Here is a 27,064-nt window from a genome sequence, read left to right as displayed (position 1 = left end):
GAGGTCTGCCACACCATGCAGGTCAGCTCCCTGGCCTGGGATCCAACTCTTGCTGCAGTGGCTATAGATTGCTCGATAGCTCCTAGATCTATAACCCTTGCACTACCAGGGAGGCCCCTCCTTGACTTAAATTTTATACGCAGAGGGGCCTCCCTGGTGGTGCAAGGGGTTAAGAGTCAGCACTATGAAGCAATACACAGCCACTATAGCACGAGTTCGACCCCTGGCCAGGGAGGTGACGCACATGGCACAGCAGACCTCTCCTGACTCACCAGCTGCTCCCCTCAGCAGTGTATTCCAGTCGATTCGCCTGTTCTGTTCCCCACTCTATCTCTGGTGAATCCACTCACCCTTCTCACCTCTGGCCTGTATCACAGTTCTTGTATACATAAATTAATCTTTAAAAAATTGTATGCAGGAATACTTTCCCAATGTTCTTAGAGAAGTAGGTTCAATAATTTATCAAGAGTATTTACTGAATACCTACAATGAACCCTATACTGCTCAGGTTGGGTGTAAAGCAGGGAACAGGACACACAAGCACCCAGCTTTGTTACAGGCAGAGTACTAAGCAGTCACACATATTAACAATGCACTACAATGCATGTTAATTTAAAAAATAATACATTTTTCATGAGCTTAAATAAATTACTTCCATTACCTTCCTTAATCCAAAGTTAGCTTTAAAAACTACCCTTAAAAATTCTATTAAGCTGGAAGATTTTAGGGATTCCCCTTTAGAACTAGAGGGACAATTAAAACACCCTTAAAGGCTGATTTTTCTGAATGGCGTATCCAATCATGTATCTTTGTAGTAGTTGCATTTTCATACTATATATAATAAGTCATTCTTGTTCATTTAGGAACAATTTACTCACACTGCCCAAATTGCCTATTATAGATGCATTGATTAGTAGTGTCTATGCAGTAAATGCTAAGTGATTATTTATTCGTTTAGTTTAGTAATTATTCGTGATAACGTGGAGAATAAGGTATTCTCCATTAAAGAAATTCACATTACCCTTAGGGTACCATCTCCAAACTACCCATCATTTGCCAGCTTGAACCAGCATTTTTAGCCTAACAATGTCTTTTTTTCACTACAAAGACCCACCTCAAAATCATCAAGCTATGACCTACTGAAATGAATAAACATTCCAGAAACCTGCTATGGCAATTCTACATCTTAATGAGAAGGGCAAAGCTCTGGGAGTATTTCCATCTTCTAGCCTCAAGCACTAGGACCCCACCTGCTCTCTGGATCGGATTGAGCAGTGTCAGGCTCTAAGGACAGCTCCCTCACCCCCAACCCCCAGTCCTTTGCACTCAGGGCCCCACATGGCATCACAAAACTGGCTTTCACGTATGTGCAGCCCCGGAGCTGCTTACATACGCCCGCACACGTGTGTTCACCCACGCATGGGTGTGTTTTGAATGCATGTGGTCTGAGCCCACGTTGTTCTCAGTTGACCTCTGGGGAATCCCAGCAGTTCCCTGGAACTCAGGAAAGAGCCAGTGAGGCAAATGGCCCCTTTCTGCACTCTGGTGGCTGCCACCGCTGGGTCCCGGGAACCTGCCATGCCTCCCCCTTCCAAGCAGCTCATAAAGGCAGCCTGAGCCGAGCCAGAGAACAGACGCGCGAGGAAGGGGCCGTGGTACAGAGGACGCTTTGGGAGCTGCTGAACTCTGCTGTCCTTCTCCACACCCAGCCTTGGGCAGCAGGAGGAGAGGCAAAGAGACCCGAATCTGAGAATCCTCGGAGACGATGCTAGCCTAACTGCGCCCGCCAACCCCCCCTGGCGCGTGTCCTGCGCCGGGTCAAGGAATCCAGCGGGAACTCCGGGCGCGGCGCCGGGCACTTCGCGCAGTCCTGCTGTTTGCGCTCCAGAGACACGTCCACGCAGCATCTTCCCATGCGTTGTGCGGGTTCCTCCAAGCGCCCAGCTGCCGCCTCGGAAGGGAGTTTCTAGAAGCTCCTTCTCCACTGCCTCCCCTCCCCCTCGCGGCTCCCTTGGGTTCTTCCCCCGCGAGCAGGCTCTCCACCTCCACTGCGTCCGAGCGCCGAGGGGTACAGGTGTCGCCGCCGGGCCCCCCGTCGCCGGCTCCTCCAGGCGGGCCAGGGGGCTTGACCCAGCGCTCACCAGCAGCATCGCGAATAGTCTTTTCTCCAGGCGCTGCTGCGGCCGCTGCCCGTGGCCCCCGACTCCCCGCCCTCCCTCGCGACCCCGCACCGGGGCGGGCGGCGCTAGTGGCGGGCAGGGGGCGGGGAGGGGCGCGGGGGTGCGTCCGGGGTAGCCTAGCCACCTCCTCTGCAGCCAGCCGGCGCCTGGAGACCCGGACCTGCCTCCGCCTCGTCCTCCGGCGGCTCCAGCCCTGCGCCCGCGCCTCGTCCTCCGGCCGCCCTCGCCGCTGCGCCCCCGGCGCCTGCCTGGGCGCACCCAGGAGGGGGCCCGTCGCGCCCGCCGCCCGCTCGGCCCGGCCCGGCCCGGGAGGCGTGCATGCCCCTGCTGCCCGCCGCGCTCACCAGCAGCATGCTCTATTTCCAGATGGTGATCATGGCAGGGACGGTGATGCTGGCGTACTACTTCGAGTACACGGACACGTTCACGGTGAATGTGCAAGGCTTCTTCTGCCACGACAGCGCCTACCGCAAGCCCTACCCGGGCCCGGAGGACAGCAGCGCCGTGCCCCCGGTGCTGCTCTACTCGCTGGCCGCCGGCGTCCCGTGCTCGTGGTAAGCCCCGGGGTGCTCGCCTGCAGCCCGCGTCTTCGGGGTCGGTGCCCCGTGGAGGGTCGGGGCGCGGCAGCTTGTGCCTTCTAAGTTCCTCCAACTTGCGGGAGCCCCTTCCCCAAGGACCGGCTTCCAGGGCATGCATGTCAGGGATGGGTGCAAAGGAGCCCCCATCTCAACCCACAGGCCACCCACGCGCTCCCCGAGGTGGCTGCGGTATTGGGGATCCGAAGGGGGATGGGAGGGAAAGGGTGGGGGTCGGCGCCGGGGAGAAGGGGAGCCCTGGGGATGAATCTTGACTTCATCCAGTCTGTGGCCTTGCAGCTTCAGCTGCCTCCTCGCAGCTGGCGACTGGAAAATGAGCAGCAGCGGTGGGCGAGAGGGAGAAAAGGGTCAGTGGCTGGGGTGTGGAAGGGAATTGGGCTTCCCGAGAGAGCTGATTCCTATTTTGCCACCTCCTTCTATGTCTTATGGCGGTGCCCATGAGGCGAAACTAACCAGGGAATAAATATCTAAGCAAGAATTGGAGAAGCACTGAAGGAAGAGGTTCCAGGAGCAGTGCTTGCTGAAAAGCGGGAGCTGTGGCTCAGTCACAAAATTTATTTAAAGGCTGCTTCCCTCCCTGGGCAGCTCAAGTCCTTTCCTCTAGAGCTCACTGGAAAAAGCTGTCAGATTTTTGGACTCTGTGTGTGTGTGTGTTCATACACATATACATATGTAACTATTAAGATGATAATCACAATAGTTTACATATATGAATATGGTGCAAAGTTTGGTCGGAGAATCGGTATTTCTTAAGGAAGCGTTATGGTTTTCTTTTTAATATTGTCAAATATTAAAGTTCCACTCCTGTGAGACTGCTCTTCACTCTCTCTCCAGCCTTACCCTTACCCCCCTTCCTCTCTCAAACAAATGGAAAAGGGAACTTTTATTTTTAGTGGTGGAATGTTTAAATTGCAGTTATGACAATAATGAATGTTAAGCATATCTATTGTATTTGGATAGCATGTTTTCTTTCCTGTTATGGGAAATTATTTAATAGTATACAAAAATATGAGAAAGTTCCTACCACACAATGGAATTCCATGAAAATACCAAGGAACTTCTTAGCAACTTCAAGGAAACTTTATCACAGGTACTGTGATGTTGAGTTCAAATTCAGTGCCAGCATACACATTTGAAAAGTGTTAGACTTTGCACCAGAGAATGTTTTGTTGTTTTAATTGTGAGTCACTAAAATATGTCAGAAATGCAAAACCCAGCTTCATGTTTGTGCTCTTGCTATCCTCCATTTGAAAAACTGCAAGAGAGAGAAAAATGGGGCCTTTTTTTCGTTTTTGTTTTTCCAGATGTTGGTTTTCCAGCGCATGTTTTCTCAAATATTTTTTTGTTCTTAAAAAAAAAAAAAAGACTCAACTTTCAGGTCACTGGTTTGGTTGCAACCATAATCAATAGGGTCTGTAACTTGTCCCTTGGTAATTACCAGTCTGTGTCTTATTTAAATGAGATAGCACTTTTCAGATCCTAATCATCCATTCATGGTGGCAGGTGCTGGTTAGAGACAAGAACATATTGGCCCAAAGAATTTGATTGTTCTCTGCTTAGAAGGGGAGAAGGAATTGATTAGTCATTATTGAGTGCCTGTTCTGTGCTGGGAACTGAGTAGTCACAGGCACATATATTTCTCAGAGCAGCCCTTCCAGGAGATACTTTCTCCAGCTAACAATGGACAACACTAAGGGACAGAAAATACATTGGGGGTCGGGGTATGTATATACCCATAGGACTAATGCCAAGTGCTGTGCTCCCTCTACTACTTGCAAAGAACATGCTCTCGGCAGGATGATGGCAGGATGATGGGAGGGAGATGACTCATGGGGCAGGCCTCTGGAATATAAGTTGAGTGATTTAAAAAGGGAGAATCCAACTTGTTTTCCATCTTTTGACCTTCCATTTTTTAGGTACAAAACAGAATTTTGGAGCCAGTCTAAGAGGAGAAAGTGTTGGGTTTGGGAAGATAGTAGTGCTTCTTTAATTTTTTTTAAGATTTATTTATTTATACAAGCACTGGGTACAGTCAGAAGCACGGGAGGGTGAGAGAATTCACCAGAGACAGAGAGGGGAACAGAACAGGCAGACTGACGAAGTACACTGCTAAGGGGAGCAGCGGGCACGGCAGGAGAGGTCTGTGTGCCATGTGGGACCCTCATCAGTAGCCGGGGATTGAGCCGGCGCTGCAGAGGCTGTGGGCAGCTTCGCAGCCCAGCACTCAACTGCTGCACCACCAGGGGAGGCCCCGATAGTAGTGCTTCTTGATCTTTGTTTCTCCTCCTGCTCTTCTGAGTAATATTATGCTCTCACCCTGTGATAAGTTGGGGACATTAATGGTAACTTCTCCTTTTTATTGCTATCAAGAATGCTGGCTTGACACAATCACTTTACATGAAAATACTGTTATTAATAATACCATTAGTAGTGTCCATCATCTGTTGAGTTGCATACCTTATAGCCAACTAATATTTACATCAACTATGAATGCAATTATTGTTGTCACTAAACATTTGGGAAAACTTAGAAAGGTTTAGAAAGATCAAATACCTTATACAAGGACCAAGGCTAAAACTACTATATCAGAATTTTAACCACACTCTGTCAAATTCCCAAGTCTGTGCCTTTTCTATTACAATAAATGAGTTCCATGTACTCTTAAGTCATTCTAAATAAATGTCTTAGTCTCTTTCTCCATTTCTCACAAATCTTGGATTATAGTGATAAAGGGTCTTTATAATATTTCTAACCCTCAAACTCAATTCTAATCTTTAGATTAATTTTGAAAAGTAGAACTCACTACCATAATCTGTAGTTTTATCATCGCATCCTTGCTAAATGTATTTATCTAAAAATTAAAACCAATATATCTTTTAAATATTAAAAGCAATATGTCTTTACAATTTTATCATTTTTTATATAGTGGTAACTTGGGGCTCAGGTTTGGAGTCTAATAAATTTGAATTCACATTCAAAGTACATTCTGCTACTTGTTGAGTAGGGAACCGTCCTTGATGTGTAACCCTGAGCAACTTATTTAAGCTTGTTAAGCCTCACAGTCCTAAGACACAGGATTTTGAGTGTTAGTGTATGCAATGTAAATAATAAGTAAATGCCATCCTTGTCTGTTATTGATGCCTCATAAAGCATCCCTATGTCATTAACTTTATAAAATAATGATTCAGCACATGTTTGTTGAATTCCTGTGCTGCAAGCGCCTTATCAGGTAAAGCAGATGTGACAAAGGCAACCTCAAAAGAAAACCATGGTCAGAGCCTGTGACGTTTATAGCCTAATTTGGGAAATTAGGTAAATAGGCCAAAGACATTAATATAAATAACCATAACAAAAGCATTATACATATCTATATAGAGACATAGATAGAGATATAGAAATATCTTGCAGAGACCTTTGGTGGTTCACAAGAGGATGAGATCGTTTTCATTGAGGGGCGAAGAAAAGGCTTCATGAAGAAAATTGTGGCATGTGAGAAATGACTTGAAGGAGAAGCTGAAAAGTATTTTGAGTCAGGACATTACAGAAGCAAGGATGTGAACAACCCCTTGGGAGTAGAAAATGCAGACTGTACTTTTAAAATAATGATTCTCTTTCTTGTTTCTAAGAATGGGGCTCAGGGGACAGAGGGGTGTATAGCTGAAGAAGAAGACTAAGGTCTCATTGATGGGACCTGGAATACCAGGGTCAGAATTTTCTTAATTTGTTGGTAATTGTGTAGAAACAGGATGCTGGGTGGTGTTTTAGGATACTGGGAGGACTGGGCAGGGATCTCCTGTCTTTAAAATGATTATGTAAGATCACTTAAAATTCTTTATCCCCAAGTCTGTTGTGTACTATTAAATACAATTATTTTAATTGTATTTTCTGAAAACGCTTATCATTTGGGTTCATTTGCAAAGATGACATGGTTCATAAACTCTTGGAAAACAGGTACTGTTCAGTTTGACCTATACAGCCTTGGCCAAGCACATTCACATTCACGCATACTAATTTAATTAGTGAGCTTTGGTTTTGATTAATTAGAAGAAGTGGTGATGGCAATGGTTTCTGCTCCTTGCATTTGGATACAGTGGCCACTATTAGCTTTTGTTCCTTTGATCTTTGAATGACACAGATGATTTGAAGGAGAGGAAGCGCCTCACAACCAAGACAGAGAAAACCAGCATCGAGCAGGGCAGGTCTGTGGGTGAGAGTACACCTCTAATATTTTTTTGTGGGCATCCAGGAAACCCCCTATTCTAAAGTTGAGGGATGTCACTGCTGCTGCTATCCCAAGGGCATTATGTCACAAGGTGTGGACGTGGCAGATGATGACAGAAAGTCATCTCTTATCCAGAGCTCCAAAGTGTGTCAAAGCGCCTAGAACTTTCCCAGTAGCCCTCTTCTCCCTTCTGCATGTGTCAGATGCCCGTACCAATCCCCAATGGTAGAATATACTCGCGGGTCATCATGCAGGAGAAAAGGCACGAGCATGGGTTTCAGACAAGTCTAGATCCTTACTCTGTTTTCTCTCATTTACTAGTCATGTAACCTTGGGCAAAATTTTCTTATTCGTAAGTGAGAGTAAAAATACCTTCTTCTTGAGAAGCAGTCTACGTGGAGGTTAAGATCACAGCTTTTGATGTAAGATTTCTTGGGTTTGAAGTCCAAATCTGCCACTTTGCTGTGGGAACTTGAGCCAGGCACTCTATGCCTCAGTTTCCTCAACTGTAAAACAGAGATCATATGAGTACTGACCTCATAGGATTATTATAACAATGAAATGATTTAACAAGTATCGGTGTCAGAATAGTATCCAGCTAATGTCAGCTACCTTTAGACCTCCCAGGGTTGTGATGATTAATCAAGATAAACTATTTAAAAAACCTAGCAAAATAGCTGTAATTGTAGCAGATCCCAATCTGATAAAATAGAACAGAAGCCACCTTGTTTAATCCACTTACCCACAAAATTTGGGGAGTCTGAATAGCAAGAAAAGGAAAATTCAATGAGAACTGTGCTTTTTAGAATCAAGTCAATGGTCCCTACCTTTGATAACTTCTCGATTTCTTCAGGTGTGCTCACCCTAGCTGTTATCTCTTATGTACCAGACGACTGTGAAGTGTAGTTAGTGCCTGCTTCTCTTAGAGCTCACCATGGTGGTTCTTTCTTGAAATCTAGGTACTATCATTAAACCCATTTTATAAGTGAAAAATACGAAAGATACTGTGGTTATTATGTCAGACTTTTATTAAATTATTAAAATCCATTCATAAAATTAATTTTCACAATATCTTATGAGGTTGGCTTGGAGGTAAAAAAGTTAGATGAGCAATTCAGAGTCCCACAGTGCCAGTGTCAAGTGTCAACGCCTGTGCCTTTAGTTCCCTTACCTTTATCAAAACAGTTAATGAATCTTTAAAGATTTTTAGTCATAGTGATTCAAACCTAGCCGAGCCAAACTATTCTTAAGCCTTTTTATCCTCAATTTTCTTTTTTCTGATTTGACTAGAAGCTTTGTGTTCCAGTATTTCAGTATTGCAACGTGGGGTGCAGGAAATTGTTTTCTTTCCTATTAAGCTTGGAAATGTTGTGGAGAGGTGGGTGGCAGCAGAAGGGATTCAAAGATATTTCTGTTCCGATTTGAAGCCATGTTTCTTATCTCTGCCACACACACACAGAAACAGTGCTGCAGGTGCTGCATGCATGCAGAACCACCCTTAAGGTGCAGGTCTGGAATCACAGTGCAGTCAAAGCTGAACAGGCCTCTGTTCCAAAGACATGTTTTTTAAAACGGGACCTAGCATGAGATCGGGGGTGCAGCGGACAAACTGACATTGTGTATAAATACTATACGGTGCGCATTTCTCCAGCAAGAGCATCCTTAGCCCTATAAGAATCGTAGAGAGGTTCAAGATCCCCCACAAGTTAGGAACTAGTCTTTGAAGGGCTGTGGATCTATTTAAACACGTCCTTGTGTCCCTCAGGACCTTGCTTTACTTAGACATTCTCATTCATATTCATTCATTTATATTCTCTCTTCATCTTTCCCTCCCTCCCTTCCTGCGTTCCTCTTTGTCTCTCTTTTTCCATTTATTCTCTCCCCTTTGCATACTGATAAGGGGGTGGTGATGCTGAGTGGAAAGCAAAGGCTTAGAAATCTGAAAACCTGCTAGATTTTCCTCTCCCTGCCTCTCCTCTCTCTTTCCCTGCCAGCCTCCCTGTCCTTCTCATTGTCTCTCCCTCTCCCACTTCACTTCTGGCCTCATCCCCATCACTCATTATTCCTGTGGCTTTCCTGAGCCAGTTACCTTATCTGGAAAATGTTGACATAGTCTTCCCTTTCAGAACTGTTGTGAGAGTCAAATGGATGAGAACGCACTCTGAAGACAATAAATCACTTCATGCATATGAGTGAGAATGCGAGCAGGTTACCTGGGTTATGTAGCCACCTGGTCACTGGAGATGCTAGGACTGCTTGCAGCCTGGCTTTGCCAGTCTGATACATAAACTCTGGTACAGAATAAGATCTTGGTACGTTTCTGAGTTTCCCTGTAAAAAATAGCAAAAATAAAATAAAAGCTAGCAATATGAAATTATCTCCAAACTAATTCTTTATCAACTCCTATTCCAATACCCAGTGCAATTTTTCAGAATATTTCAGTAAGCTCTGAGTTTTGACAAGATTATAATAAAGAGTCTTCCCATGCATTGGTATAATTTGAAAGAATGTTTCCAGGGAGCACTGTTGATACCATCTGTTAAATATGCATTATAGCATATTAAGTTTAGCCCAAATAGACATTATTTGTTAAAGGTTTGAATGGTAATAATGTATCTACTATATCCTAGTGGATTTTACCTGGGCTTATAAAATGAGTAAGTGGAATACCTTCTTTCAAGAATTCAGAAAATATGCACAAAATTATATTGCCAAGCCTCAGTTTTCTTGTCTGTAAAATTGAGGCAATAATACTTAAAATGATTAAATGGAATTAAATGTAAGCATGTAAATATTCAATAAGTGATAACTGCTCTTTTGGCATAAATGCCAATAATGCTTATTGAGTGTGCACAGCAAAATGACCTCAGGTATTCTTAATCATTTTTGTTGCATGAGTGATGTAAGCCATTTACTCTTCACATTAACTCTTTCAGATGAAAGTCATACATCTGGGGTGTGTCAGTCATTTGCTGTAGTTGGTAAATAACACATCTAGGATCTGAATCTCTTACTTCAAACCCAGTGCTCTTTTGACTACCTGCAGTAATCTACTCCTTTGATGTATAGCATAAATGGCGGCATTCCTGGAAGACAGACAAGACTTAAGCATACTAATTATTTTTTCTTGTGCTCTTTACAGTATCCATATACTTGGTAATGTATAGGCTTAGTTACAGCCAGAAGTGCAAAGGAGAATTTAAAATCTGTGTTTAAAGACAAAAGATTCATTAGTTTCTTAAGACCACTGGAATAGTGGATGGGACTTGAGTTTCCCAACTTAACCTTCCCATCCTTACAGATCAAAAGATAGGTTCTGATGTCAGAGTTATGATCTTCTTAACCTGTAAACTTTGGAAAATCACAAAGAATATCATTCTGCTGGAAGATATTTTAAATATGTGAAATGAAGTTCTATATTCAGTACTATTTAAACTATTTCTGAGAATGCCAGTTTTCACTCAGCAGGCTGATTACTTTTTTAGTCGTCTTATGACAGATGTAGTTTGAGAATCACTGTCAGTAAAATCACCATTTTTGGGGTAGAAACAGAATCTTAGAGATTTTTTTTTTCTCAGGCCAGGTGCACTTATATCTGTAAAGACAGTGTTTGGTGGCTCTTTCCCACTGAGAACACATTTTCGTAAAAGCTTATGTGTGTGCTGTGCGTATGTATGTGTATACATAAATACACATATATACATACACATACACGTATATGTTTTATTTGTGTATGTAGCGTATATATGTATAATAATTTTGTAGTTTTTTTATGACTTCATTTTTATCTCCCTTGCTTCAGCCACTGTAATCTTCATCTTCATGAACATTCTGTTATATTCTTCCACTCTTAACACCAACTTCTCTGAGCACAACTCCCTCTTACCAGAACTCCCCCAAATGAAATAGTTGCATTCTCCTCTATGATTTCTGCACCTCTATAACAAATTATGGCATTAAAATAACTTTATTTTTTGTATTTATTTTCATTCATGTTTCCTTTCCTAGGCTTGAGAATCTCAGAGTCAGTGGGTGGTAATCTGAGTCAAGTTAATTTTCTTATACCCAACTCTTAGGTTATTTTTGGTAGATAAGTTATCCAGACACCAATTGAAATGTGTGAAGATGAGGTCATCATAAACAAATTCTGCTTAACATAGTTTTTTTTTTTTTAGAGGCATGTTTTATTTATTTATTTTATTTGTTTGTTTTTTTTGTTTTTACATGCACTGGGTACAGTCAGAAGCGCGGGAGGGTGAGAGAATTCACCAGAGCCAGAGTGGGGAGCAGAGCAGGCAGAAGGACCGAAGTACACTGCTGAGGGGAGCAGCGGGCGGCAGGAGAGGTCTGCGCGCCATGTGGGACCCTCCTCTGGTGGCCGGGGAGCAGCCGGGGATCGAACCGGCGCGCAGAGGCCGCGGGCAGCTTCGCAACCCAGCGCTCAACTGCTGCGCCACCGGGGAGGCCCTAACATAGTTTCTTAATAACCATTAAAACAGGCTAAATAATCTATGTGTACTGTTCTCTAAATTCAGCCAACTGACAGCTCTTTGTCGTTTGAGGTGTTTTAAGCATTTGAACTCTGTATGAAAGGATTAGTATGGAAAGGTGCGATTCTGTATCTTAGGTTGACATGCTTCAAGCAAAAATCCTCCTAAGCCAATGACTGTAACTCTAGTCCCATTAAGAACAGTCACTGGAGCATAAATTACAGTTCTCACTGTAGTCACACACATCCTATTCATTCAAAGGTGGGAAATAACCCCAAACTCTTTTCCTCAATCTGCATAGCTTGAAAATCTTTATTTCATCAATATGAGATCATTTTTAGCATTCATCATCATGCCAATTAAAAGTCATTTAGTTCATCAATAAAAAAATCATTTTTTATAGTCACCATCCTAATTAAATCAGTTGTTAATTAACACAGAAATAACAAAAAGACTTGTAGCAGCCTCTTTGAAGTGATGTCATTCTGATAAAATGCTAATGAATCTCTAGGACTTCCTTCCTTCTTCTTTCTTCCCTCATTCTCAAATAGTCCTGAAAAATATTTGTTGGGCACTTTCCTGGTGTAGCAAACCTTGCAAATAAGTCTTAAGGAAACTATTTGACTTGCTCCAAATCAGAAAACTAAGATTGTCGGTCTCCTCATTCTCCAAATCTTTTAAAGTAATAGCAGGAAACAAAAGACTATGGAATCACAAGACAGTTAAGTGCAAATGTAGTCGTCACATATTACCAAAATCTACATATTACCAAAATAATTTATGACATTTCCTCTCTAAGAGAAGCAGGATTTGTGTTGATAGAACCAGAAGCTGTTTGCTGAGTAAATTGTATGTTGTGTTCCGAGTGCGATGATTCATTTTTTTTTTTAAAGGGTGCTTTCAGTAGTGCCAGCAGAAACTGTACTTTTCTATCGAGATTTTTTTGTCAAGATTTCAGATCTAGCATTTTCTCACACTGGGGTGCACAGAGGCACTTTTCACACTGAGAAGCAATGTGATGGAGTCTCTCATCAAAGGAGAATGCAATGGTCTCACAAACTCTAAAACTGAGCGGTCTTGGATAGATAGTGCACCTGGGGGCTCATCTTGTAATTGAAAATGAACTCTTGACATTTCCACTTATAAAACAAACAGTATCTTTGGGTTGGTAACAATGACCTCTTCCTTTACATGTGCCTTTGCAGTGTTGGGCTTGCTTAGTTCTAAAATGAATGAAGTGACTTAGTGACACCCTATTGGTCCTTCTCAAAGAGACCTTTGTTTCTTCTTTTCTCTGGCTTCTTGTCACATGATTATTTGGGGTCCCCCTTCATTTTTCCTGGGGCTGAGTCTAGAATACAGATATAGGAATGTAGTAGATACTTTATTCAAGCCACACTCTAGCTCTTTCTGTCACTCTGTTTTTGGAAAAGATTTGTGAACGCAGTGGGAAAGACAGCACGTTTTTTTGTAGCTGGAACTTTTCAGTCATTAAAGAGGCCTTAGAGATCAAGCAGTTTCATCTCTTAATTTTCAAATGAATGGCCAGAGAGGTTAAGTGACTCACCCAAGGTCATGCCACTGATGAGAGATTATACAAAGAGCTACAAGTACGAAGGGCACTTGGTATATGTATCAGGCATTGTAATTCACAGCCCTGACTAATGACCCTCACAATATCATTGGAGATAGGAACTGTTGTTATCTCAATTTCCAGACAAGGACCCCAAGACTGCACAGAAGGATTAAGTACCTGGCCCAGGACGCCACAGTAGGAATGTGGCTAACGTAGACAGCGTGGCTTTATGTGGGCTTTTAACACAGGGAGGGTCTCTATCTTCTGGAAGGCTTAAGAATCTGCAATGAATCTCTCTGACCAGAAGTGCTGGGAGAAAGAGTATGTGATTATTAGGGTGGTTTTATTTTTTAGTGACTTTATACTGTTGGGTAGACTCCCACCTTTCCATATAGGCAATTTCAGTCCCACCTCTTTCATAACTCTTTTCTTGATGCTTCTAAGAAGCAGTGGTCTGTCTTTCCTATAAACTCCTTGAATAATCGTCTTTCTCCTTACCTAATGTACTTTCCATGAAAGTGATAAACAGTTGCAGGTGTAGGAGAGAAAGTATGACAAAGAAAATGAACAGCAGCAGTAATGGTCTATTTTATGAAACTAGTGAATGCAGAGGATTTTGTAAATACATTTTGTGATGATACAGAATTGAAATAAATAAAAGAAGCACCGGCCTGACAAGCAGGTGACATAAACTTTTCTCCTTGCTCTGCCGCTTACACCTGTGAGACCTCAGGACAGTCAGGTTCCTTTCTGGCTTCTGTATTATGAGATATTTGCTTTAGAAGGGTCTAGACTCCCCCTGGGGCAGGACTCTGACACAGGGTTTCCTGGCCAGCCCTTTCTGTGTATCAAACAAGTTCACTGTTGGGAACTACCTCACAGTAGGATAAAGGCTACCTTTCCCTTTACTTCACTGGCCTCATTCACCTTTGAAGGCATGTGAAACTACCTAGATGGCTTCCCTATGTAGAAGTTATTTTTCATTCTCTGACTCTTCCTTTCCTGAGACTTAATGTCCTGATCTCCACACAGCATGGATGTGAGTCCATTTACCATCCTGGATGCTCACCTCTGACTTCACCTGAGAACCCTATATTTTTAAGGTGTAGCGCCAGCACTGAGCATTTCAGTTACACTTTTACACAAAACAATAGGGCAGCAGTGTCGTCTACTATTTTTTTCCTTTAATATACTAGCCTTGATCAGAAAGTCACATTCTTGTCAATCAGTAAAGGGTGTAGATGAAACTTTTTTCCAAATAGGCAAAAGCACTGCACAATGATATACACTATCCTACTTTCCTATGTCCACACCAGACTTTGCTACAAGATTGTGGCATTTTCTCTCCAACAGATACTGATCTAGACTTTCAGGCCCTGAGACAGAACTCTAGGCAACATCTTCTAATTGTATTTGCTGATTATTAGATAATTTTAAAATGCTTCCAATTGTACATAGCATACACAATGTACTATATGATTATGCATTACAGCTAATTACGAACAAATACCTTGGTAGTCAAAAGCTTGTAAATTCCTATAGACCAGCAAATATGGCTTGTATCTTTCCTAATTACCTCCACATGGTGTCTAATATGCATATCAACTATAGAGATGATTGTTTTACATATTTTCACATGTACACACTTACTTAATTTTTAATTTATTTAAACTCATATAGGATGTATAAATCCTATATAATTCAAATAGAAAATATTTAGAATACCTGTTGTTTTATTGCAAAAATCACTAATAACATCATATTATGTCTCTGTAACTACTGTTTCCTGTCACTATAACCTTAACTATGCAAGGTGTATACTTTTATAACTAAATGGTCACTACTTAAGCATGTATGTGGGATAGGCTCCTTCTTCATCAACTATGACATTTATCAAAAGTTTATTTCAATACCTTTTGTCCATTTTTCCCAAGACAGATGAATTTAAAAAGCAGATCATTTTTTTAATTTTGTAGCTCAAACCATCAATATATTTTATATCTCAAAAGTGTATGGATGGTAAATTAGAAAACTTTTTTGGTGATGTGGCTCTTATGTACTATTCAGATAGCTGGCGGTGTCTCTAAATGAGATGAGTCATGGTTTTACTGCTACTCAGGATCTCTGAATCATACTCTATACATTTTCATTAGTAATCATAGATTGAGTGTTGAAACATTTGACTCAATACATGGAACTATTTTTGAGAAGAGTTTCTTTCTTCAGTGAGTGATAAAAATTGTGGTACTTCAGAGAATGACATTAATGAGTAAAGGAAATTTTAGTGCTGGTTGGGCAGGCAAATTGCTTACAACTTCAATTAACTTTGGGGGAATAGGGAAAATGAAATTAGGATTTTATTGTTTATGGATGCTTTTCATTGAAATTCAGGATTCCTCAATTAGAGTAAAATATCACATAAGTGTAAATTGGCTTCACCTTTTCAAATGGGTGCAAATGAAATAGTCTACTAGCAATCACATTAAAGCACAATGATCTAGCATTCAGTAATTCACTCCTTCATTTATTCATTAAAAGACATTTACTGAGTCCTCCCCGAGCAGGCTTTGTGTGTAATGGGGTCTGCATATTCTAGGATGAAATAAAGGATTCCTGGTCACCCGAACTTCAAAGATGGTTATCAGTGGAGGCTATGACTATAATTCTGATAGAGATTTGTATAACCAGCAGTGGATTGGAGTGAGGAAGGTAGAAGGAGGAGGAAAAATGAAGAGAATATTTCTGAGAGTAGGTGATGTTATTAGCTAATGAGGCAAAGGAGAGAAGGATTTCCTAAGCAAAAGCATGATGTACAAAGTGATTTAGGCTGGAGAAAAAGTCATAGGCTGAAGGAACTCCAACAGAGTCTGGAATGGAAAGGCATGTAGCCCAGAAGTAATCAGGCTCAGAACGTAAGACTGTTAAATTGAAAACATTACGGCAGTACTCAGAGATTAGAATCAAAGTTCCCTTCCCCACTTGAAGAGGAATATCTGTGATACACATTCTAACCTCTTAACTTCATTTTCTCCATCTGCAAAATGGGATACCTAAATCTACTTGCTTACCAAAAACACTGTATTCCTATGACTGATTTTAATTTAGTAAATAAAGGAAAAAAAATAGTTTTAGAGTTTTAAGTAATCTAGGGCAATACTTATCCCTTGGGTTTCACCTGCCAAGTACGTTTCAGAGTACTTCTGTTTTCCTACCTTAAAATAAAAATACTGCTAGGAAATAAACTTTGAATCAGATAACTACTAGGATGGTAACTCCCGTGACATGCAAATTACATGATTTTAAATCATGTCATCAATGACAAAAGATCAATATTGGTACAATTATGAAAATTTATTTGCTATGCAGAACTGAAATTAAATTGGCATAGGTATTTTGTTACTATTGCTATATTTTGCTACTATAATTAGATCATCTTGACTTGCATTTTCTAAATTGTATAACAGGTGTGCTCACCTGTGCAATAAATGTCTTCCATCTCCTTATTATGAATTGGAAATTAAATGAAATACATGTATCCATATGTTATTCTAGAAATCTAAGGATGTGATATTTCAGTTCCTTCAGAAAGCAAAGACTAAAATTTATGTGAAATCGAACAGTACTATTCTTGGTAGGTGGAACTCAGATTTTCCAGTTGATGGTATTAAGGATTAAATGTGCTTGGTTTTCTTGCAAGATGCTCTTTCCTTCTAAATTTAGTCATCTAATTAAGATTTCCATTCATGGGAATGACTTCAAAGAGCACATAAGACAGGCTTTTACACAAATGAGCTTTGATTGGATTAATTGGATTTGCATATAATTTTATGATGTGAATGTGCTAGTGTCTTGGCTCCATTCATTTAGCGGGAGAATTAAGGAATTCGAATGAGGAAACACATTATAGGTGGCAAAGGAAGCATGTAAAAGCAGTCAGTTATGGCAAAGGAGCTAAAGCAGACAAAGCATTGGCAACATATAAAGTGGCTAAGCCTGGAAAAGCTAGGCATAGGGGAAAAAAAAAAAAAGAGATGGGAAACCCAATCAGACCACACAATTTTGGCAGTTGGCTTTTCCAAAAGGATTGAAATTTCGAGTAGCTCTGACTCCTGATGGACCTGGTGCTACATTTAGGATGGAGAAGGCAAATGCAAGGATTAGGTGGTGAGCAGGTAGGTTTCTGGCACGCCACTCCCCCACGTCATTATCAGAGACCATCACTGGTCATCAGCCATGGTCACTGATGAAATGGCAGCCTGGTCAAGACACTAGAAACAGGACAGAGTCAGGCAGTGTGGAGGCAGGAAAGAGGTGGTAAGCAGAGGTCACACCTGAGCAGCACAAGGCAGGATGGTGAGAATATGAAAGTTCAGAGGGGACAAAGGACAGAACTGGGTGGCAAGAAGAGGCTGCAGACACACAGTCCAAGCACTGGGGTTTGGCAGCTCACATCAGGATCAGCAGCAGCTGAGAGCAGAACCCTTCCCAGCAGGCAGCATACAGGGGCTCAGAAATTAATACTGAGCAGTGTCTCAATAACAGATGCGAGGTAATAGAATTAAGAAAGCCTTGATAGGGAACCAAACTTCTGACCTTACAGCTGCTGGTGCAGAAATGACCTACAGAACATTCATCCTGGTATTCATGTATTAAATTACAATGTGGCATCAGCCATAAAACATCATGGCCCCTTGAATTTATACAGAACTGTCACCTACAGGAAGGCTCACAGCATAATCATGTGACATGGGTATTATTATTTAGAGGTAATAAAACCCAGGTTTATAGTTTTGCAGCCAAACCAGTGGCAGAGCTTAGATTAGAACCTGTCCCTGGTGTTTTAAACCTCTGTTTTGAATTTTTTTTTGCAACATATATATGAAGGGCTCTTCTGACCTCCAGAATTTTACAGTCTAGTCAATAATCCAGACTCATGAAGAAATAACCTTAATGCTTCGTAAACTCATCCCTAGAAGAGTGCCTGGAATTGGGAGACATTTAGTCACTATGTGATGCATGAATGAATAACTAGTTAAATACTGTGGTCACCCACTGAAGAAAATACCAGCTTGAAATTAAACTGAAGATATGGTATTTTAGTTCCTTGATGACTGAATGAAAGGGACTGAAGTGGTTGGGTTTGGTTGGAGAAGAGGAAAAGAAGAAGAGAAGGAGAAAAGATATAGAATCAGCCATATCTGAGTTCAGATCCTTGAACTGCAATGAATTAGTATAATATCGGGCTGTATTTCACCTCATTGATTCTTTTTTTTAAGTAGGTAATCATTTGGGAGATGCTAGTGTTTCTGAGCATGTTAACTTTGGTAGGGTGCTAATTCAATTTTAACAACAATTCTGTCATTTGGTATCATCAACACCCTTTTGCAAAAGTAACAGACTCCAAAAAATTTAACTTTTATAAAATTAAGTAATTTGAAACCACAAGGCCTCTGGCTCTAAAAATTCATTCTTTTACTACCACCTGCCAATAACATGCGAGGGATGTGTTCAGGGGAGCTTCTAAAAGGAGTATATTTCTTCCACCTAATCCATTTGATTATAGGAAGAGAGAATAACAAGTGAAGAAAGCAATAATTTAAGTGCAATCAGTTTAAATGCAACCATGAACCATCATTGATAGAGAGAAGGGAATTTAGAGAAAGGGCTAAAAATTCCCTGTGGTCTTCAAGCAATTGAGATGCCAGTTGAAATTGTCACATTTATGATGGAAGGTGAGAAGGATCTAGAGACATAAACATATTCAACTAGTGAACTGAGATAATATTGACTTGAAATAGACAACTGGTGTTTTGAATTAGGAGAAAACAGCTAGACCAATAAGAACATAAATTAGAATAGAAATGAAAGAAAGACTGAATAGAACATTCTCTATTTGTATTTTACTTTCTTTTCATATCTTCCCTATGTCAATTCTGCTTCTTAAAAATTATTTTCAATTGATGTAGGATCCCAGATAAGTGGATATGATAAAAATGTAAATGTGAGGGCTTGTAGATTTTCATATGTCCTTGAAGAAGAGTCTGTCCTCTGAGCAGCATCTCAATAACAGATGTGAGGTAACAGAATTAAGAAGCCTTCATATGCATGTCATAATAATAGTTTTCAGCATCTGAAAATATTGGCAAAGGCATGAGTTTTAAGTGAGTGTGTTTAGGGGTGACATCACACTGCCACCAAATCATAGCTATGGGGTCAGGTACATGACTCTCCCAACCAGATCCTACACTTGTCATCGCTAACACCATTTATTCAGATGGCAACTGTCCAGTTTGTTAACTAGCTCAGCCAAGTCTCATTTTATTTTTCTTCTGTCACCTGCCCACCCTCTGTCTCTTACTCCATTTCACTGAATGTCTTCTGTCTCTGGAATTGTGCAAAATTGTAGCGATACAAAAATAAATCAATCAGGAAGTCTGAGTTGAGACTCTCTCATTGTACATGTTAGTGGAATAGAACCTATTTCTGCCTTTTTCCTCTTACTTTTGACAGACAAAAGTTTGGAGGTGTCAAAAATTTCATGACTTTTGTCTAAAGTTACATTATAATGATCTGTTTCACAGCTATAATACCAGAGGTAGAGTCAGTGTTGCATAGGCACTCTGAAATCGTTTTCTTGCTATTCTACCTTCTCATCATTTGTTTTGGTTACTGGTTTATAAGACCAATTTTCAGGTACATTCCAAAAGATTCATCTATTGGAGTATGTGTGTATACTGTATATAATGATACAAATGTTCTATAAGAACCTCTTTAGGTAAAGAGACTAGTTCCCTCCCAGAGGATAAGCCGACCCTCCCATACAAATATCAGACAGCAGCTGGCCACTTACAGGGAAACTAACAGATGAAAAACATACTAGGAAGAATGTGTTCACAATGTTAAGGTGAAGAACTAGATTAAGGGAAGAGGTGGTTCACATAGAAGAGTTTATTGAACTTAGTGCACTGAAATAACTTGTATCTATAAAAAGGTTATTTAAAAATCTTAGCTGATTGGCAAAAAAAAATCATAGTTAAGAAAAACCAAGTTTAGAACTTCTAGATACATTACCACACATGTTTTTAGAAACAGTGATAATCTTACTTTCTGAAGGTGGTGGTGGGGAAATCAAGGTACAAACTTTGTAAGTTGATTTGTAAGAATCCTGATCTATTTCTTTTCGTGAGACTATGTAGGAATAATGGACAGTCAGTGGATTGTTGCAGGTTAGACCTCAGATGTGATTGACAGGTCAGAGCTGGATCTAATTCAGTAACATGAAAATGTCAGGACAATTGATTAAAACTGCCTGTCATGCACTCTAAGAGTTTCATGTATATTTATTTAATCCATCCACAAATGTATGCCCAGTTGTGTGAGAGGGTCTATCATAGGGTGCTTTATCTTTTAAAGACTAAGACACTGTAATTTTAAAAAATGAAGTTTTTGAAAGCTCTCCTCACATTTAATTTTATGCTTTTGCCTTAGGAAATCAATCATACATGCATGCTAAATAAACACATAAAATGTCTATCCATAACACCACACAGCTCTTTCTTTGCTCTGGCATCTCTGAAAACCCAGGACCTATTGAGCCATCTGCGATTATAATGGTCCAGGGGATGTAAAAATCGAATCCAGCCCCACGATCTCCAATATGATCATTTAATACATACCTTTTTTAAAATTTTCTAGTAGCCACATTAAAAACTTAAAAAGAAATAGATAAAATTAATTTTACTAATACGGTGTTCAATCCTGGATAGCCAAATACTATTTCAGTATAAACTGATTATAAAAAATCATGAATAAGTTACTCTTTATTATTATTTTTTGGTACCAAGCCTTTTGAATGCTCAACCGTCAGTGCTCAAGGCAAATGGCAACTGTATTGGGCAGGCAGGTCCGATACATTTTTTTTTTCCTGTTGTTTAAAGGAAACTTAGTGGTTTCCTGTGACTTAGGAGTGCTCTTGAATTGATATGCACCATTTGATCTGTGCTTCAGAAGATATACCTAAATAGATTTTCAAGTTTTCTCAAATTAACACACACTTGGTTTACTGTGTTTCAAATACGATTTGAAAATATTTTTTAAATAAAATACTTTTTCATCAAGATTATGAAATAGAGAAGGATGTAAACTATATGGGGAGTTTTGAAGTTTTAACGTGGATTAGCACACATTATCCTTTCCCATGTCTTGCCGTGGGAGGAAATGATTCATTGTTGTGTGTAGATTTGCCCCTAATCACCCCTTCCTTTTTTGCCAGCTGTCTGCATATGTTAAAGCAGTTGTGGAGAAAGGTTATTCATGGCATCTTTTAGATCTCCTTGAGTTTTTTTTTTTGTTTTTTGAATAGAATTTTATCTTGTCTCCAGCATCCATGAAGTTGGTATATTTTCTAGAACTACAACTATTACCCCTAGCTCTATCATAAGCTGTTCAGTCATTTGTTAATTCAACTCTTATGAATACCTATTTTTTAAAAGATTTATTTATTTATGCATACAAGAACTGGGGTACAGGCCAGAGGTGCAGGGGGTAAGAGGATTCACCAGAGACAGAGTGGGGAACAGAACAGGCAGACTGATGGAAATACACTGCTGAGGGGGGCAGTGGACAAGACAGAAGTCTGCTGCACCATGTGGGTAGCTCCCTGGCCAGCTGGGGATCAGACTCATGCTGCAGAGGCTGTGGATAGCTTCACAGTGCTGTGCTTAACAATCTGTGCCACCAAGGAGGCTCTATGGATACCTATTAAATGCCCAACTTATTAGAAATAAAAGTTAAGTGACAAAAAGGCAGCACTCACAGAACTCACAATATAGTGTGGAAATTATGTGAGCATGACAAATATTTACAAAATATGGCATTCACCACCACCCTCAAGAGGCTACAGCTCTTATTCTTTGTTGGTGTGGCAGAACTTGGGCCCAGGTTTCCTGGAAATGGAGAAATTTTCTTCTTCCTTTACTTTTATTGACGATGCTAATGATGTAAATACCCCTGGGTTCCACCAACACTTTCATGCCGCACATACCCCTGTCTGGATTTGGTTCCATTATCAGAGGCATCAGATAAGGGTGGGTAGATACTGGGAGAAGTTAATACTTCCTCAAATTACATGTGGGCTATACTTTTACTTTTACTTCAGGTGTCATCACCAAAATATCATTGTTGATAACTTTATTCACACTGCAAATATTGGCAATAAATATGCTACTACAACCTTAAAAGGCTTCTGTATACATGGATCAGCTTTTCTCATTGCTTTCTGTACATGTCCAAGTACCTGCATCACATGCCATGATTTTTGTTAAAGGGGAGACAATTTAAAGTCTGTTTTCCCTGGTTCCAATTTACAAGTGTTCTCACTTGCTTGGATGCTCTTTGCAAAGGTGAAATTGAATACAAAAACCTATTACCAATGGAATTGGTCTGTATAACCCAATGGAATAGATTAAATTAGGAAGAACTGGGACATGGAAATGATTGAAGAATGGACACAGAAGGTTTAGACTTTCCCAGAGGTGCACTGGGCATTGGGATCTGCTACAGAATATAGCAGGAAAGTTCAGAAGACAAGTGTTCTAGAAAAGTTTGCATCAAGGAGGTTCCATCGGGAGTAGTGGCATCTGCTGATATTGGGTAAGACGTAGCACCAGGCATCTAGGACCTGGTACATTTAGCAAAATCTGATGCTGAAAAAGAGAGTAGTGCCTTCACTGCCATATAGCTAAGCAGAGCTCCACTGCCTGGGAGTCAGGCAGGAACTGACTGTCATCCTTAGAGGGACTGGAGTGCTAAGTAGGTGAATGAAGTGAGACTCAGAAATAGGTAGGCATCGGCTAGTTGAAATCAAGTACAAAGTAGAAATTGTATTTCAGGAATGATACATAAATCTTTTTATCAAATATAGGCCAGAATGTTCAACCTGAATTAGCAGCAGATGAGACTTGGTGCTGAATCCCTGAGCTTGAACTACAGCTGTGTCGTCTCTCCTGTCTAAGATCAGAGTTTTCAGAGATCAAGGAGATCTGAGCTTAAGCTTTGGTAACACAAGGGAGAGAAGTATGCTGGAGTGACCTGGCTTTGTGAAGGGGATGGGGCGTGGTTGGTGTAGAGCTAAGAAGGAGGAAAGATGAAACACTTGTGATCTATTTCAGAGTCCCACCTTCCACTCACCAAATTGATTCCATTATTTAAGTCAAACCCACTGTCTGGTGGTCTAAGGTTAGACTGGGGAATTGCTCCATTGAATCAACTAATAAGGTTTTCTGAAAGGCAAAGACAAGGTGAAAAAGTTTCTTTAATCACTGTCCAGCCCTTTCTTGGAGGTTACCAACAACAACTTTCTTGCTTAGATACTAACTTCCTCCGCTTCTTTGCAACACTGCATATGGCTGATCAAGGAAATCCCCTTCTGGACAGTCTCCCCTCTTCTGGTTTCCATGACCTGATCATTCATTTTCTTCCATCTAGCTGACACTCCTGCTCTGTGTCCTTGTTTTCTCCTCTTTTTTAATCCCCGTTCCCACATTGTAGGTCATTTGGAAATGTACCTGTAAGCCTTTCTTTCCCGTGCTGTCTCCTCCTCCTTATTGGCATGTACCCTCTGCTTCCCACTGCTCTAAGCCTGGCTCATATCCAGAAAAGATTACTGCAGCAGTTATTTACCAGGCTCTTCAACCATCCCACTAGTGTCCCCTGCTTCCAGATTGATTTTCCTAAAGCATAAGTGATCACACCACACCCCCACCTGGAAAAGCTACAGCCTCCCAATGTGACCCAAATGAAATATTGACTTTTCACCTGGATCACAAAGCATTTACATCATGGTCTCAGGATTATTTCCCTCTAGGCCCCCATATCCAGTCCATGTTCCAGTCAGTTTGACCCACTTACTGTTGTTTCTCAGGAACATCCTATCCTCTTCTCGGAGGATTTATATGTTCCTTTTTGTACCCTATAAATGATGTAACCAAATGTCCTAGTTTGCCTGGGTCAATCCTGGTTTGTTCTTATTGTCTTGGTATCAATATCACTATGTACCCATTTCACACTCAGAAGTGTAGGTAATTTGGATGATAAATTATGTGGCCACCCTACCTGTAAAACTCTATTTCCTATTTCTTCTCTCAATCTTTTTCCCAGTCTGCACTCATTTAACTTTGCCCATGATAAGCCTAGCCCTCGCCTTTTTTTTTTTTTTTTTTTTAAGATTTATATATTTAAGCACTGGGTACAGTCAGAAGTGCAGGAGGGTGAGAGAATTCACCAGAGCCAGAGCGGGGAACAGAACAGGCAGACTGACGAAATACACTGCTGAGGAGAGCAGCGGGTGCGGCAGGAGAGGTCTGCGTGCCATGTGGGACCCTCGCCGTTGGCCAGGGATCGAACCAGCGCTGCAGAGGCTGAGGGCAGCTTCGCAGCCCAGCGCTCAATGGCTGCGCCACCGGGGAGGCCCCTAGCCCTCTCCTTTTTAAGCCACATGCCTAAAAAAGCTTTCATGAGATTCTTTTTCTCACTCCTCACCTTACCTTTGACCAATTTAATATCTTCCCTTCCTACTTTCGACCCCCTCATTTTCCAACATGGCACTAGAATATTGGTTGATATGTGTGTATTTTTAATTTTATCCTCCACAGTACCTCACAAGTTCAAGACCATATTTTTTGTATCAACTAGATTGCATTCATCTGTAAACAGAAAGCTCTGACTTAACCATTAAAATAGTAAGGAAATTTTACTATGTCATAGAACAGGAAGTGTTAAGTAAGAATGGCTCAGAAATGACTAATTCAGCATTGGAGTGACAGCTCAAGGATCAGGTTTCGTCTCCTGCTCTGCTCATTAACATGTCTCTGCTCTGCTCTTGGCTGGCTTCTCTTGTGCTCACACAATAGCCATCCTGGGTCTAGAAATCACATGCAAACACAAAGAAGTCTAGCACAGGAGTATTTCTTCTGAGTCTCTGTGTAAAAGCATGAACCCCCATTTTGAAGTACCCATCCTTGGCAGATGTCTCTTACTTCTTTCTTAGTTAGACCTTCATCACAGGGTCTCCCTGGCAGCTTTGGGGTTAAATCTCAGTACTATCATGGCTATGGCCTGAATTCGATCCCCAGCCAGGGAGCTAACCCACATGGCACAGCAGACCTCTCCTGTCTCACCCGCTGCTTCCCTCAGCAGTGTATCTCAGTAGAACTGCCTGTTCTGCTCCCCAGTCTGTCCCTGATGAATCCTCTCACCACGAACCCCACCCTGGGCACCTCTGGCCTACACCCCAGTTCTTCTATGCAAAAATTTAAAAAAAAAGGAACATCATCACATGTTCAGGCCTAAACAGGTCGTAGATATGACCATCAAGACATGACAAATGATTCATCCCTGGAGACTGGGTATGACTCTAACTGTCCTGAATTTCATTAAGAGAAATTTGATAACTGAATAAAAGTAATACTTTGTGAAGAAAAGGGATGGTTAACTTCAATTAGGTGAATAGCTGTGTCTTCTATATATAAATGTGGATTCAAACCACATTTATTAAATGGAATTTTTTGTTTTATTTTAGGATATGGATTTTCATTCAGTTGAATAATACTGTCTCAAATTATAAATACTGATATTAAATAAACCTTTAAATGATTAGTACTGCACACAACAGGTTGATTTCAATACTATTTTGCTTAAGTTCATATGGAGAAATTGTAATTAAGATTTTGAAAGAAAACTTGATTGAGATTTTAATAGCCATCTGAAACTGCTGGCCAGCAAATTATGCTCAGAATTGCTCATTAAGTAGAATTGTTTCCTGTTCCTTTTTGAGGAAATGTTTTGGAAAGTATTTGAGTCCTGTATTCACTGGATTGCTATGTTGACTGAGTCACACATTCATAAAACTCCAGTACTGGTTGGATTTCAACTGTCTATTACAGATTTACCTTTGGTAATAAATTGTCAAATTTTCAAAATGTCTGCCAACTATGAAATGTAATACATAACTGTACAAAAAACTGTGATCGACATATCCTAGAGCACAAAGGGGGAGCTGGGGAAGAGAGAGATTGCTAAATGAGGGTCCATTTCTCTCATCCCCATGAGAGACTCCTGTTCTACCCATCCAGTATCTGTTCAGACCCATTACCTCCCAAAAACCAACATGGAAGTCAAAGGCAAAAATCTGAGATTTTGGCTCTGTGTTCTTTGCACAGCAGTTAGTACTGTACTCTGCAAATAGGGGCTTGTTCAACTTTCTGAAGTATTGTTACCACTCTATTAAATAGACCATCCTAGGGAAGAGCCCAGAGGGGGACCAGCACTTCCTGGATCTCCATGAGAAGCACTGTTAGCATGAAAATATTTCATGTGATAAAAGGCTCACAAAGACTCACTTTGTTTGTGAACGTAATAGAAAGGAAAGACTAGAGGAAAACGGCTTCTAAACCTTCCTTGGTTATCGCTGCTCAAAGTAGTGGACTTTGGTGCCAGAGTGCTTAGAGCTGGCATTCTGTGTCCCGAAGCTCTGATGGCTCTAAATAGTTTGACAACCCACAGTAGGACTCAGTAGAGAAACAGAATCTAAGATCATGCCTGGTTTGGACATATGAATGAGTTTTCTGAAGAATAAAGGGGATGGATTAGATGAAATTCCTTCCAGGTATAAAAAGTCACAGATTCTTATTGCAGGGCAATTTTTCGCATGTTCAAATATATGTAAATGCTAAAATGAATCCCACAAGAAAGCTGGTGGGAAAATAATATTGAAACTGAGTAAGTTATACATGGAAGAGATGGAAGATTTCAAAGTCATGCTGTTTTTTTAATCTTTTTTTAAAGATGTATTTATTTATGCATTCAAGAACTGGGGTACAGGCCAGGGGTATATGGGGGTGAGAGCATTCACCAGAGACAGAGTGGGGAACAGAACAGGTGGACTGACTGAAATACACTGCTGAGGGGAGCAGCGGGCGAGTCAGGAGAGGTCTGCTACGCCA

General features: G+C 40.8%; 1 protein-coding gene across 1 annotated transcript in view; it reads left to right on the top strand.

Annotated features, from left to right (window-relative positions):
- Positions 1–2,498: 2,498 nt before the first annotated feature.
- Positions 2,499–27,064, top strand: part of PLPPR5 (phospholipid phosphatase related 5) — a 110,032-nt gene continuing 85,466 nt past the window's right edge. The window contains exons 1-2 of the mRNA XM_054691853.1: positions 2,499–2,725; positions 6,187–6,196. Coding sequence (XP_054547828.1) covers positions 2,499–2,725; positions 6,187–6,196 — 237 coding nt within the window. The remainder of the gene's footprint in view (positions 2,726–6,186; positions 6,197–27,064) is intronic.

This window comes from Talpa occidentalis, unplaced genomic scaffold (assembly GCF_014898055.3).
Source record: "Talpa occidentalis isolate TD23 unplaced genomic scaffold, MPIMG_talOcc4v2.1 talOcc4.9, whole genome shotgun sequence".
Lineage (NCBI taxonomy): Eukaryota > Metazoa > Chordata > Mammalia > Eulipotyphla > Talpidae > Talpa > Talpa occidentalis.
The sequence above is the reverse complement of the archived record's forward strand: the minus strand, read 5'-3'. Positions and strand labels throughout refer to the sequence as shown.